This window comes from Thunnus albacares, chromosome 14, assembly GCF_914725855.1.
Source record: "Thunnus albacares chromosome 14, fThuAlb1.1, whole genome shotgun sequence".
NCBI lineage: Eukaryota > Metazoa > Chordata > Actinopteri > Scombriformes > Scombridae > Thunnus > Thunnus albacares.
This window is the reverse complement of record NC_058119.1, coordinates 13,487,035-13,502,362: the sequence shown is the minus strand read 5'-3', so window position 1 is coordinate 13,502,362 and position 15,328 is coordinate 13,487,035. Positions and strand designations below refer to the sequence as shown.

General features: G+C 38.5%; 1 protein-coding gene across 1 annotated transcript; it reads right to left on the bottom strand.

Annotated features, from left to right (window-relative positions):
• Positions 1-301: 301 nt before the first annotated feature.
• gclc (glutamate-cysteine ligase, catalytic subunit) lies at positions 302-12,030 on the bottom strand. Its single transcript, XM_044372392.1, has 16 exons — positions 11,254-12,030; positions 9,690-9,802; positions 6,408-6,590; positions 6,050-6,163; positions 5,468-5,526; positions 4,311-4,447; positions 4,060-4,134; positions 3,677-3,793; positions 3,211-3,349; positions 2,903-3,015; positions 2,688-2,780; positions 2,498-2,602; positions 2,299-2,380; positions 2,101-2,210; positions 1,160-1,280; positions 302-1,067 (listed from the first exon to the last, which is right to left on the bottom strand). The coding sequence occupies exons 1-16, from the start codon at positions 11,401-11,403 to the stop codon at positions 886-888; spliced, it is 1,893 nt and encodes a 630-aa protein (XP_044228327.1). The 5' UTR covers positions 11,404-12,030; the 3' UTR covers positions 302-885.
• Between the last annotated feature and the right edge of the window lie 3,298 nt (positions 12,031-15,328).

The following is a 15,328-nucleotide window of genomic DNA, read 5'->3' as shown; positions in this document are numbered from 1 at the left end:
TTTTCAGTTTTTACCAGAAGGCCAGATAATTGATGATGGTGATGATGATCTATTTTCGATGACGGCAGGGTGATCAGACTCTGGAGGAGTCCATCTCAACCAGTTTCTGCTGAGCTGCTCCCTGACCCTGACAGTGTTGAGACCGGTTACTCCCATACTTTTAAATGATGCATATATGCTGACTGCAGGCATCAATTGAAACACTGCTAATTTAGCTAATTGGAAAGATTTCAGGATTTGTTTATGGAGGCAAATCAATCAAGCTTGAGACGGCTAACACAAGGTAGGATTTAAACCCGGATTAATTTACTGTTGTACAGATTTATTTGAAGCAGCGTCACATTGTAAACAATGGTTAACCATCTCCACTTGAATGCAACACTACCCTCAAGGTCCCACTACAATGTCAGCAGAGCAAAGCAAACATTTCTCTTAAATTGAAAAAAAAAAAAAAGAAATCTCTACCAAAAGCAAAGAAAGCTCATATTCAGCGACAAAGGAAAAAAAATACCCATGATGTTAATGTTTCAAAGAGCAGAGGTACAGTATTTACAGAACACGGGATTAAAAGCGGACTACTGTACAACTCTTTGCTACATTTACATTCTCACACAGATAGGCTTAATTTCCAGAGAAAAATAAATACACATCTGATTTCTATTACACAACCTTTTGCATGTCTTAACCCTATTAAAATAATTTTGTAATCATAAAAATCTGATACACTATATATACATACATTTGATGCAGGTATGTTTCTTACAACACACACATGCTGTTTTGCATTCTTTTAAAATTGGACCGCTTTCATTCTGAGCCACATATTTGGTCTCTCTTTACATGCGTGTATGTATGATGACAAAGCATTTCTAACATTAGTGTTTCTCATTTGAATCTGTTGACGGGGTTTCCGATTAGCTCTGGGCACTGCTCTTCGCCTTTTGCAATCATGTCACACTTCAGGAACAGGTCGTAGTTGATCTTGTCGGTTATGACGCTGTCCTGCTTGTACTGCGGGTGATTTGCAACAAATTCCCTCATCCACTTGGCCATGGTCATAAGGTCACCTGTTCCAGCAAAACAGAGTTATGTTCAGAGTCGAAGCTGCATAAAGACTGATTATACTTATTGTTTATTAGGAAATTTAGTGCTAATTTACCTGAGGCCCGTTTCTTGATGAGTTTCAGATAATTCAAAATGGTGCACCTGGTGTCCACATCTACTTCCATGTTCTCCAGGTAGCAGTTAAGGATCGGGATAAGTCCTTGAAAAACTCCCTCCTGGTGATAAAAAAAAACGGAAGAGAAAACAATAATTATTAGACGACTTTAAAAAAGCCACAGGAACCAAACTAGGAACTGAAAGTCCCTTTTGTGTAACTGTGTTTGTGTTTTTATAGAATCTAAAGACCCATAAAGATTAGAAAACTGAGGAAGGAAAAAAAGAAACACAGCAGCATTTTAAAAAGCAAATTTCACAGGCGAGGAAACGACAACACAGTCATCATGTTGTTCTCATTTATTGCGTATTTGCAGTGGCGTGAGTCGGATGTAATCAGTGAATGAAAAGGAGAAATGCGGAGGAGGAAAAGCAGACTAATAACTCCAGAGCATCTGTCTACACAGTAGACCGAGCGTTTGATGGTTATTTCCGTTTTAGAAAGTAACCACCATGAAACACCGCTTTCTTCTCTCATTCGTTGTCTAGCCCCCTTGACCGCCTCTCTCGTTTGCTCGTTTTCTTTCTCTCTATATCGCGCTTTTTTAAAAATTGTATTTTTTTTTTCTTTTTTAAATGTCAATAAACATCACAAGAAGTGTAGGTCTTTTGTCCTAAAATTGATATCAGAGTCACCCAGTACTTCCCTACTTTGTGATTGAAGCGATCCACAAGTTGAAGCAGTTTCAGGGACAAAAGACATTTAACCCTGCAAACTCTGACAGTCCCTAAATCTTTGGACAAGTACAACCCCAGAGCAGGGACGTTTCTACACCTGGAACTAACCTGCAGGAATTAAATTTAGCCCCTAGTTCCTCCAGTCAAAATGCAGGTTTATCCTGAGTTCTTCAAAAATTTCTGTCAGTGTGACACAATAATTACTTTTCCATTGATGATGGTGTCAATGCTCATCAGTGTGCACTCCTCATTAGCTCCATCACTCTCCAGGCCATTCTGAGCAGAAGCAGCACCATCGAGGACTGGGTTGCAGCCTGTTTATGGACAAACAAAATGTATCAGCTGCTCCACAAACAAGACCAGAAACATCAAAAGAGGAGTTGCACTTTCTGTTTTAATCACCTTTGAAGATGTCCTTTCGGAAGTAAAACATGCCCTCCTGGACAGCGTTTCTCTTCTGTGCCACCTTCATGTTTTCATCAACCTAATGAAAGACAACTGGACTTAAGTACATGATTGTTAGGACCCAAATGTCCTAATTTATTAATTAAATTCATCTTTAACACTGTATAAAATACCAGGAATGTGTGGCTGTTTTCACCTTTGACAAGGGGATTAGGAAATCCAGTTTGTAGGACAGGATCACTCTGGTGAGCAGGACGACAAACACCACATATGCAGCATTTTCAAAATCGGTTAGCTGCACCTAAAATTTGATATGACATGACACTGATTTTAAGCACAGATTCAAGCTAAAAGTCTAATTAAGTGAAGGTGCAGTTGATAATTACCTCCATGGGGCGGAACTCAACTCTCCAGCCGATATCAGAGTTTGGAGGTGGCGGTTTAAACCTCATCGTCTGCCAGTTGGTCGACTGAAGGTTCTGCAAACATAAACATAGACACATTTAAATTACACTGAAGTCAGGCCTGTGTTGTGTCTATTTTCCACTCGTGATGGGCTTTCCTCTTAAGAACAAGGCTGAGGGAAAACAGAAATCCTCACCTCAAAGTGATCAGACTCATTTTCGTCATCCAAGTGTATTTTCTCCTCAAAGACGGAGAGTGGATCTCGGATGAAGAGGTGTGCTATGTGTTGGGCCAGCAGCTTGTCAATCCCTATAAACAGAAAGCTGATTATTAGTGCATAGTGCATATTAACCAAGTCCTGTACGTTTCATTTAATTCATACATTCCTGTTTCAAAATCCAGTAGAGGTTAAATGATTCTTTGCATGACTAATAGTAAATCTAAATTTTTTGACAGATAAGTTTCTCAGTTTCATTTGGGAAATTATTCTCCGAATGACTTCACCTGCACTGAGCAGCTGCTTTTTGATCTCCTCGTCTATCGTCAAATCGATGTCGTTGTACTTCTCACCGCAGCTGGACAGGTAGCTGTCGATTGAATCATATCTTGACTTGAAGATTCTGTATTTGTTGTTTTTCAAAGGCTGCAAAAGAAAAAAAAGACATTTTCATACTTAAAATGATCATTTTATTATGATATGTAGGTGGTGCTTTCACAGAGGCCACTTCACACCTCTTGAGTTTGTTGGAGAAACAATTTTGGTCCATTACTGACACTTGGTGGTGGGACAGATGAGTGTTGAAAAATCAGACTCGATCAAATGACCTTGAGTACTAGATAGAAAAATGTTGAGCGATAAGAAATGCTCAAAAACCATCTCTGTCATTTGACTAAAACATATTTTTGTATTCTAAGTATTCTACTGACACAGCTTTTGTTTCAGGCCGGTTTTTCAGCTCCGCCTGCTCACCTTCAGCCCGCGTTCTTCCGGTGTCCTGTCATCCACCGAGGCAGAAATAACTCCCCAGCGACAATCAATATCTGACACATAGCCTCTGTAGAAGGGTGAGGCTGCACTCAAAGCCATCTGGAAACAGCAAAAACAGTCAAATAATGGGTACAAAACAAAATTGTGATTTTAGGAACAAAGTTATAAAATCTTTTAACTCTGATGCAATATTTATTCTGATTATTATTATTTGTTTTAGTCACTCCAGATTTGTTTTACATTAACCTTTTTATACATAAAAATCTATCTAAGTTCATAGATAATAAGTTATATATTAGTCCTACTAAAAAAAAGAGGTCAGATAGATATATGGCAGCGGGCACATGCTTCATTTATCTACTCACCACTATAGGGCAGAATGTTGCTAGTTGGTCATAAAGGTACCTTGCTTCATCAATGCTGCAAGCTTGGAATGTCACCTGCAAAAATGTGATAAAACCAAGTCTGAAGTACATTTATAGATCACTTATTGAGATTGTTAAGTTGCCGATACACAAAACTCAATAAAGTTAGGATTATCGTGTATTTTACATCTCTGAAAACAAAAAAAGATTGTCGGAGGCGACAGAGTTTGTCAGAGTTAGTCTTTCAGTACCTGCAGACAGCAGTTGCCCATGCCGAAGCCCATAGCGTCCATATAGATATGGTCAGGCAGAGCCGCTCTCGCTGCTTCGCCATCGTCCTCAGGAAACTCCTCCACAAAAGGAGACGGAGTGCACTTGTCTTTGAAGACTGAAATAAAAAAAAAAAAGATATTTATTATTCATATTGATTAATTTTAACCTGTAACTACATTTACTACTGCAGTAGTCTGCACATTACTCAGCTCATCAGGGCTACAGGTATGGTTCAACAATAAGGCCTGCCCGAATGCCCGGGGCAAGTAAAAGGCCACATCGGGCTACGAAATGTAGCAAAAGTAAAAAAATAATAAAATAAAAATGTTTCAATATTTTATGTTCTTGTTCTTTAGCCCCCTCGCCTCAAACGCATTGGAGAATATTAGCACATGCTGTTGGCCAGTCAAGAGTTGAGTAGGCTACTAGTGTGATAAATGAAACAAACATCTCTCAGGATTATGTGATCAAAGTCAAATACAGGAATCAGTGGAGCATGTAATTTTTCCATAAATACTCTCGAGAACGAGAAACATTAAAGAGGGAAATCGGGAAGAGTGGAAGAAATGAGTCTAAAAAAAGTATTTGCCATTGGATTATGGAGTCTGTTCCAATGTTTGAGAGAAACTGGACTGAACAAAAGAATTTAGAGTTCAGTGAAATATAGAGAATGGGTCATAACATTTTCAATATGCAATAATTTGTGTTGCTTCGCATCTATGACTCTCTGTGTCCTTGTTCTGTTTCATTTACTAATTAAAGATTAAACATGACAATTAACTTTAGTCTTTGTTATTATTTGATAACCGCTAATAAAACAATTTGTATTGATAACCACTAATAAAACAATTTGTATGGGGGCAAGTAAAAGTTGACATTGGGCAAGTAGATTTCTGACCCACTTGCCGAGTGAAAAAAAACAAACAAAAAAAACAAACAAACAAACAAAAAAAAAAAAATCAAAAGAACATTAATGTTGAACCTTGTAGTACAGGAGCAAATTAGTTGTCTATGTCAACAAAATCATCAACAAAAAATTTATTTTATTATTATTATATAAATCACATTTTAAGAAAATGCCATGAAATTACGTCTTTATAATACAGTTGATACCTTTTACGTCATTTAAACTTACTTGGCACATTAATCACAACTTTCTCTCCTCTTCTGTGACGTATGTTTCTGGTAAGGGTGCTGAAAAAGCAAAACACACACACACACACACACACACACACACACACACACACACACACACACAAAATAAATGATAGCAGAATATCCAAAGTGTAAGCTATAAAAAGAAACATGCATGTATGGTAAAAACAAGCAAAAAGTAAAATATTTGAATATTTCGTCTTTCACAGCTGCAAACCACAAACAACTGATGAAATATTTGTATTTTATACCACCGAGCTGTGGTAGATAAACTGATAGAATATATGTGAAATAACCCAAGACTAATTATGAATGAGCACATATAATAATGTATATTTTTGGGAGGATGTTTCTCATATTTTATATCTCCTGTCATTCACAGTATGATCTATATCTAAATCACTGACATGTTAAATATGTATAGCTGCTAAATCATTTATTTATTTTTTGACAAAAAGGTACTTGTGACCCCTCATCAAATTGACCAAAGAAGTCAACCATGGTAAACTTATCAATGATGCAACTACATGTGCTTTCATGAAGTTATAACCATGAAGTCTACCTGAATCTTGGGTGTCTGTTGATGGCTTCATCTGGGAAAAACAGCGACTTTGACACTCCCTTCTCAACAGGCGTTGGCCGGTATTCTGGTTTGGTGAAACCTGGGCAACCTAACCTGAGCAAAGGATCAAAAATACATAAATATTATGGTTATAATGTTAACACTGTAAATATTTTAGCTGCTGATGCCGTCAAGTGCAATCGAACAAAGTTATATTCAAACAATAGGGTCTTCGCCCTTTGGGCTCAGGCCCTAATTAAATTAAATATAACATATTGCATAAAATTGCAAGACTTTATATTAATTGAGAATGAATAAAGAAAATTTGAAATAACAGATCAATATTAATCTTGCGTACCTTGGGAATGCAGTGATGGTGCAGAGTGTTTCGTTCTGGTTCAGGACTGACGAGGCCTCTCGTCTTCTCTTCCCCATGTTTCCCTCCACAGTGTTGAACTCTGACATCGTGCCGCCATACGGCTGCCCCGGAGTTCCTTCAATCATGTAGCTGCCATACTCTGGTCTCCAGAGCGTGGGGTGACTGCAAAAATATAAAAAAAAAATATTCTACTTTATAGGTCAGCAAGGAAAAAAAGGCTGCAGTCTCGGCATCACGATGACCTTTCTGATTAAATACACCGAGCGCTCTGCCTTTATCGTATGTCAGCCATAATCTTGGCAGGGCAAGCGAACGCAACGTATTTGTGCTTCAGAGCGTGCTCTTTGGTGTGTGCGACAGAGGGGCAGTAATGAGGAATGCATCGGCTCTACTATTCCCACTGCCACTGGTATTTCCCCTGGGTGAAGTTGGCTCCACAGATTTAGACCGACGTCATGGACAGCAGGGCAAGCATAACACTCAGGAGCTTGTACAAACACATTTACACAGCCTGCAGAGAATTCCTCATTTTAAATGAAATGTTACTACAGTTTAGGCGTGCACACAGCACTCTCAGGATGACTTTTGATTGTTATCACTGACAGATGTCCTTAGGCAAAATATCTTTACAACGCCTTTACATTTAGGGAGTTTTGATCGTTTTAAAAAAAGGTTCAACTTCAGCAAAATGTCTCCACAAAGATAGACTTGATTTATTACTCTAAATGAACTGAAAAGGGCAATTTTAAGGACTTTTATAAAAGTTCAAGTAATATCTAAACACAGTAATACCTTATTTTCATGTGTTTATACCCTTCAAACTGAACTGACACGTTCCTGAGCTCAGAGGACTGTTGTCAGAGAGAAAACCAAATACTCAAAGACCAGAGATCCTCTGCAGAGACGGTAGAAGCTGCCAGAGAGAGAAACACGTCTGCAGCCACGCCTGATAAAAAGACAAATAACAGCCCGCCTCAAATCTGAACAATAGCACTTCATGATTCACTCTGAGAATCAAGAAAAGGACTCTCTGGTCTTGTCCAAGAAAAACAACAAAAAAAAAAAGGTAGTTTCGTCTGACAACGGTTGAAAATTACTGCTCAACATGTATTTACTTATCACTACAGCGAGGTGTGGTGGCAACGTTATGTAATGTCCCCTTGTATTTAAAATGATTCCATCCAAAGTTCAACTAAAACTGAAGTAGCTTAAAACACAAAGTAGCTCATAGAAATCTAAATAAGTCCGTTTCCACCACTAAACATTTGAGTATTTTTTGTATTCACACACTTTCACACTGTCAGGAAAAGCTCTGCTCTGATTTACAGTAACCAGGTTACTACAGTGCATGTAAACGTGCTGACTGAAAGGAGGAAATCCAGGTGTGCAAAGCTGGTAGAGACGTACTCAAGACTACTGCTTTAAATGGAGCAAAGTGATGAATAGAGGGCCTTCATGTGTTCATAAATGTGTGGGTAAAAGTGTCTCTTTATTTTTGATACATTTGCAATTACATTTTTTGAAAATGCACTTAACTTTTAAAGATTTTTGTAAAATGTACAAAGAGAAAGTGTCTGGAAAGCTAAGCTAAAAAAGCTAAAAACATGTAACCTTGTACAAACACCAGGTATGTGAGAAGTCGTTGGCGTAACAGCTCCTCAGTGAAAGAGGCTTTATTACTGACTCACTGCCTTTGCTGGATAGAAATCCTTGATATAAGGAGAGGAATTAAAAGATTTCTGGTGATGATGCTGAATTGTACGATTTGGCAGACAGAAGTTTAAATAAAAACTTGTCTCAGCGCTGTGTTTAAACGTGGTGATGGTGCGGCGTGCTCGGTTCGTGTGAGCAGACGCGTACAGGGCGTGTACGTCAGTCATCGCGTGTACACTCTGAATGATGAATGAACGGTGACTTTGAATTTCAAATTAACAGACAGCAGTGCGGGCCTGCAGGCAAATTCTGTGTATGAAAACACAGTGAGACGGAGTTTGCCTGCAGGGCAAAGCCGCCTGTCTCTGCTGTACTTTACACCCGCAGCTGCAAATGTTTTTGACTTGTGACTCCTTAAAATGAATCAATATCGACTTGTGACCGCTCATCACAGACTATGATCTCAGTGTCGGCATGAACTGTGGGAAGTTCAACCACAGACTTGACTTTTCCTCCTAATATTGTTTAATTTGGGGGATTTTTAGAGGCCTGAAGTCAGAAAAGTTTCCAATATTTTATAAGAAAAGGCAATATTAGAGAAAAGCCAGAAAAAAACATAGTTATATAACAGAACATTTTTCTTTCTCATCCCTTTAATCATCAGTTGACCCCTCAGATTTATCCTGGTACCCCTTGGGGGGGTCCCAACTAATTGATTGTAAACTGCCTATCACTATAGCACATATATTGCCTTTGGTTATAGGCCTTACACACCCTTAGAGGAGCTGATATGGGGAGGATTTGTGCTTTTACATGCCGATCAGTCTCCATGTAGGTGACTCATAGTGGGAGTTAGTGGCTAAAATAAAGTGCTGAAAGTAGCCCAAATGGCGGATCAAGTGATCCACAAACAACTAGAAAAATCAGCAGCAAAATAAAGTCATTTTTGCTTTGTTTGTTTTACAACAACCCTTCACTGAGCAGCTACAGGACATGTGGTGTCACCACATATCAGATTCACGTATTGACGTTTATTCAGGGAACTGTTTTGGTCCTCAGCTGTCACTGTTCATATTTATATCTTTGAATCAGGGAGACATCAATCAAACCAGATCAATCCACTCCAGAGAAGAGGTCTCATCAGCTCAGATAACACACCTGTGCGGGTCTGGAGTGGCTTTAGTAATAACACCTGTGGAAGTCTATGTGTGATGCACACCGATTCAGCTTTTATACAAAGTTCAGCCTTGTCTCTACTCTTAATGCTTTATGTCAGATGTTATTAGAAATAATTAAAAACCGGTCGCTACAGTTTGTATTTGAGGTGTGGCTTTGACTTTGTTTAATGTCATTCAGATTAAGAATTTAATGGTTGGTCTTCCAGCGATCCAGCCGAGTCAAACGATACACTGTGTTGGTGAATATGATTGATTTCCTTTTAACCGGGTGTGTTTTTGGAAAAAGAAGATTTGAATCTGGAAGGAGGAAGCAAAACCAAACCCCAAGAGTAAAGTGAGGCCTTCTTCCTTAAAGATTACTCAGTACATCTTTAAATATCCGCTGTATTCAGCTGAACTTTCAGTCATGTGCTGTGCAGAGTTCACTTACTTGGGGTTTTTATTTTCTCCTTGGTCTTGAAGAGTTTCCAGAACATCTCCTCCATTCAGGACAATTCGAACCTTTTCATCCTTGTCATCCAGTTCCACTAACATGTACTCAACCTAAAAAGTAAACAATTAAAAGCAAACAAGACACATCGTTAAACCACAGCCGTCACTGTGTTACAGCTGCTGCTTTAGTCTTTTTAAAGTACGCTTTTAAAAACTTATCAAATCTGGTTTTGAATCTGTGCTAAACTGCAGCACAAAGCTGGCATTTTCAAGATCAGACTGGGACGCCATCACATCAATTCCAATTCATCAGTTATGTTTCCTTGACTTTGACTCTGCTACGCTGTAATCCCCTGTCTGAAAGGGGGATTAATCTATAACAACAGCATTCCACATTGTTCGAAATCAAAAAGCTGTGGCACACTGAAGTTTTGTGGACTAGCGGCAGGCAAAAAAACTAGAAATGCAAACTGGTATGAAATTCTGAATAGAAGAACAGCCAAATCCACATTTCTGAACATATGTCGGGCTTTGTGTTTGTTTACTCAACAGGGAGTGTCTGCCTGAATTAGTTGTAGTATTAAGTAACTATTTATTGTGTTTTAAGTATCTGTAAGTATATTTATTCATTCTTAAAAACAAACATTTGGCTTTTTAGACTCCTTGTAAAATAAATCTTTAGACATTGTACTAAAAACACAAAGTGATACTGTAAATACAAGAGCAAGGGCTGCAACTAATGGTTATTTTCACCATCAATTAATCTGACGATTATCTTCTCGATTAATTGATTAGTCGTTTGGCCTATAAAATGCTAGAAAATGGTGAAAAATGTTTCCCAGAGCTCAAGATGACGTCTTGAATGTCTTGTTTTGTCCACAACAGTCCAAAGATATTCAGTTTACTGTCACAAACAACTAAAGACACCAGAAGATATTCACATCTGAGAAGCTGGAATCAGAGAATTTGGACATGTTCTTCTTTAAAAAATGACTCAAAACGATTAATTGATTATCAGAATAGATGAGGATTAATTTAAGAGCAGGAAAATAACCGATTAATTGTTGCAGCTCTACTCAAAAGGTCTAATTTCACAGAGCTGTCCCTTACAACCAACTATTGTATACTATCAAAACAAATATCACTGACAGCAACAGTGTGTACAATGCAAATAATAATATAATAATAACACACCAAGCTGAGCACATGCGGTTTCTCCTGCAGATCAAATTTAGTCTTCTTCATCAATAAAGGCCTGCTATTGCATCATGCACAGCGAAGAAGAGACCTCAGCATTTGCACCAACTATATTTATACAAAGTGATGTCATTTCTTCAACCATTTAATATTTATGTCATCACTCCTTGCACTCTTCACTTCTTGGCACTATTTTGTATCCTGTTTATAGTCCACAGACACGGTTTCACCTGTGATAAGTGCTCTGAAAGCCACTAAACCAGAGTCAAACTGCTTGTATGAGTACACATACTTGGCCAATAAAGAGAAGTCAGATTCACCACGTGTTTAGGTTTAGGACAGAGAGAGAAAAGACATTTTCTTACCTCATCACCCCATTTCAACACGTCTTTCTGGCGATCCTTCACCTTGTTGTAGATGTTAAGGAACTGGATGATGCCATGTTTCCTGATGTGGTCAGCATACTTCTTGGTTTCTTCCCAGTTCAGTGGAGACCCCTGTGACAGTAAACCCATCGCACACAGACACACAAAGACAAACACAGACAGACAAACACACACACACACACACACGCACACACACAAACAGACACACAATCAGACAGACAGACAGACAGACACACACAGACAGACACACACACACACAGACACACAGGCAGTGGACAGTAGCTGTCTTGCTGGCTGCCTATGTGAACTTGCACGCTCGGTGTCGGTTAGCTGGCTGCACTAAGGAGCTGGCATGAAGTCTCGGGTCCAAACGGAGCCCTGGATCCTTCGGGTGCCGTCAGAGAGTTCACAGGCGGTGCTCAGAGTCTGTAACCTTAGCTGGGCATCCAGAGGAAGAAGAAGTAGAAGAAGAAGAAGAAGAAGAAGGCCCCGGTTAGCTTGGTGAAGCCCACCCCAGTGTGCTGATAACGTCGCTCCCCCCTCCCCGACAAAAAAATAAAACACCCGGGGAGTTAATCAGTGCCTGCTAGCCTCGACTCGGTGAACGACCGCGGACTGAGCCCGTCAAAGTGCAGGTCTGTGGTGGACTGACAGCGGGGTGAGCCGGTAGGGAAGGTCGTAGTTGAGTTGCAGCTCTGTTGTACATAAGAACCCCCTCCTGGTCTGAACATGTGACCAGAGAAGCGACGTGACTCAGCATATCCGCTCGCTCCTCCCACCTCCTCCAATCAGTCCACGGTGCGTTCAAAAACTGTCGGGAACATACAAATCCACTTCACTGAAAACTACGGAAGCCGAGAAGGGCCGTGATTGCAATTATTTTTAGAATGCCATTATCTAGATATGAGTTAATGAGTTGATTATTCCGAGAAACTTAGCTTGTTTTGTTGAAATAACGAGATAATAATCGAAATCAATTTGTCATTTCCTCTTATCAGGCAACTCATAGAGTTTATCAGAGATCAAGAGCGTCATGATAGCATGCATAAATGAATTCTTGAAAACTGTAGCAACTGATTGAAGCTGGAAATGTCAGAGGAGTACCCATTATTATTATTAACAGCACCTTTATTAATGATATGTGCCAAATGGCTGGTTGATTAACTCCTGGTCATAATTTGATGGATGTTTCCTGGATGAGAAGTACCAAACAATACCTTTCAAGCATTTTCATTTTATTAGACTTAATGAGAGAAAGGAAAGTGGGGTGGAGAGAGGGAATAAGAACCAACATATGACAGATTTGAATCCATGTCCTTAAGAGCCACCTGAAGGTTTCGTGTGCTTCATCTAAATAGTTGAGAAATCCATGTGAGGGAGACAGAGAGAAGACAGGAATTAATAAATGATAATGAGCCCCTCCTGTGATAAATGGATACAATGGAAAAAGGGCAAATATAAAAAGGGTAGTACAAAAAATAAAATAAAAAACAAACAAACATCTAAACTTTCAATTCTAGCATTTACATGAGAGCACCTCTCTTTTCCATTTCAGGAGTTTATTCACGCTCCATTGTCTAATTGCCATTTTACAATATCCATTTGTAATTTCGGTATCCAATTTTCTTTTGTCTCAATTGTTCTGACTAATAAATTAGAATTATTATTTTCTCTTTTAATTTTAATTGTCAGTATCCACATCCCAGAGTATAAGAAATAGCCTATTTTGTGCAACCAACAGTCCAACCCCCAGTAATTCAGTTCAGGCTACCTTAATATACGACACTTGCATTTGAGAAACTGGAACCAATGAATGTTTGACATTTTTGCTCAATAAATTACTTGAACTATTTCTCAGTTATCAGATTTTTTGTACATCATTTTTTTGTTAATCGATTTATCTTTTGATCGACCAATTGTTTCAGCACTAGCTATAACTGTCCACTCTTGAGATGACATGTAAGACTAGACTGAATCTTCAATGACAAAGTAATGACACTATTGAAAATTGGACACATTTATGATACCATATGTACTCTCTCTGGAAGACAAAAACATGTAAAATAAGATGAATAAGAAGTGCTGTTGAATTTCTACAATCACCAGCACAAAGCCACAGGGTTTAGTCACAGGATCATTTCCAGCCTACAGCATTAAAATGAATGAGTTGTCTTTATAACAGTGTGTGGAAATACCAGTTTATTGTGAGAACATGAATGCAGCATCATGCTAAGAAAGATGTGAATGACATGATGACATCAAATAGTTAAATGACTTCACTTATCTGAGGAGCTGTATGTACTGCACATGTGCGTAAAACAGGTTATAGGCCAATGAGCTGCACTGACATTCGCCCCAAATAAGAATGTAGTTTAAGGCCCAACACTCTGACATACACGTTATTTATTTATTTTTAGCTTTTCTGGTTTGCATTAGCCTGATTAATGACACCCAGTCTATTAGTAATCGTTCTGCTTTTGTCAAGTTCACTATCCTCCCTCTATGTTAACAAAAACCTGACCTAGTGCTATTTAAGTAATGAGGACTGAGTGTCTTGCTGGCTGCCTCTGTGAACTTGTATGCTCAGTGTCGGTTAGGTGGCTTGATTAAGGAGCTGGCATGAAGTCTTGGGTCCAAAAGGAGCCCTGGATCCTTCAGGTGCTGTCAGAGAGTTCACAGACGGAACTGAAAACAGATTTGTGTATCAGAACTTTTTTCTTCTTTCTTCCCTCATTAATCATCTCACGACCCTTCAGATTTATCTTGTGACCCTTTGAAGGGGCCAGACTCCTAGGTTGGGAACCACAGGACTAAACTAGCTAACTAAAGTAGTTCAAACTAGCTCCACCTCCAGCAGTTACAACAGTGACATGCTGCTCTAACACTGATGCTTCAGTATTAATAATCTAATGATGTCATATATGTATCAGTCACAGGGACAAAATTAATACTTTTATTTTAATACTCACATTTCATTTTGCTGATAAAACTTATGTACTTAAGGAGCAGTCTTCATGCAGAACTTTTACTTGTAATGGAGTATTTTTACATTGAACTATTTCTCAATTATCAGATTTTTTGTACATCAGCTATAACTGTCCAGACTTGAGATGACATGTAAAACTAGACTGAATCTCCAATGACACTGTTGAAAATTGGAGACATTTATGACATTTTTTATACCATGTGTACTCTCTCTGGAACACAAAAATATGTAAAATAAGATAAATAAGAAGTGCTATTGAATTGCTACAATCATCACCACAAAGCTACAGTATTTGGTTACAGGATCATTTCCAGCCTACAGCATTAAAATGAACGGGTCATTTTTATAACAGTGTGTGGAAATACCAGTTTATTGCAAGGAATGGAATGCAGCACCATACTAAGAAAGATGTGATTGTCATGATGACACAGCGAACAGTTAAATTACTTCACTTATCTGATGTAGTACTGCACATGTGTGCAAAACAGGTTATAAGCTGCACTGACATCCGCCCCAAACAATAATGTAGTTTAATGCCCAACACTCTGACATACTCTTTTTCTTTTTTTGGTTTCCATTAGCCTGATTAATGACCCCCAGTCTACTAGTAATCGTCCTGCTTTTTTCAAGTTCACTATCCTCCCTATATGTTAACAAAAACTTGACCTGGTGTTTAAGTAATGAGTAATAAAAGACGTAGCTGAGTGTGGGGTGACCTGTTGATTTTACCTTGTAAAAAAAAAAGTATGGCTGGTCCAAAACACAGCAATCAGGGGTTTGTTAATATGAGAAGTCACTACAGCCATAAACAGGGGGGCTGCAGCAGAGTAAAAACCATCATATTATATTGCTAAGGCTGTAATGGAACCACTGCCTTTGTGGCAATTTCTTACATTTCACCAACATAATCTATTTTACATTTTACATTTTACCTTACATTTCAAATCTGTTTTATTGTATTTTAATTTACCAACCCCCCTGGTTATAATAGTTCTTTTATGTCTGAATTTTTTATAATCTATCATTAGGTTGGACAGAGTTATTATGATTGGTGATTTTAATATTCAC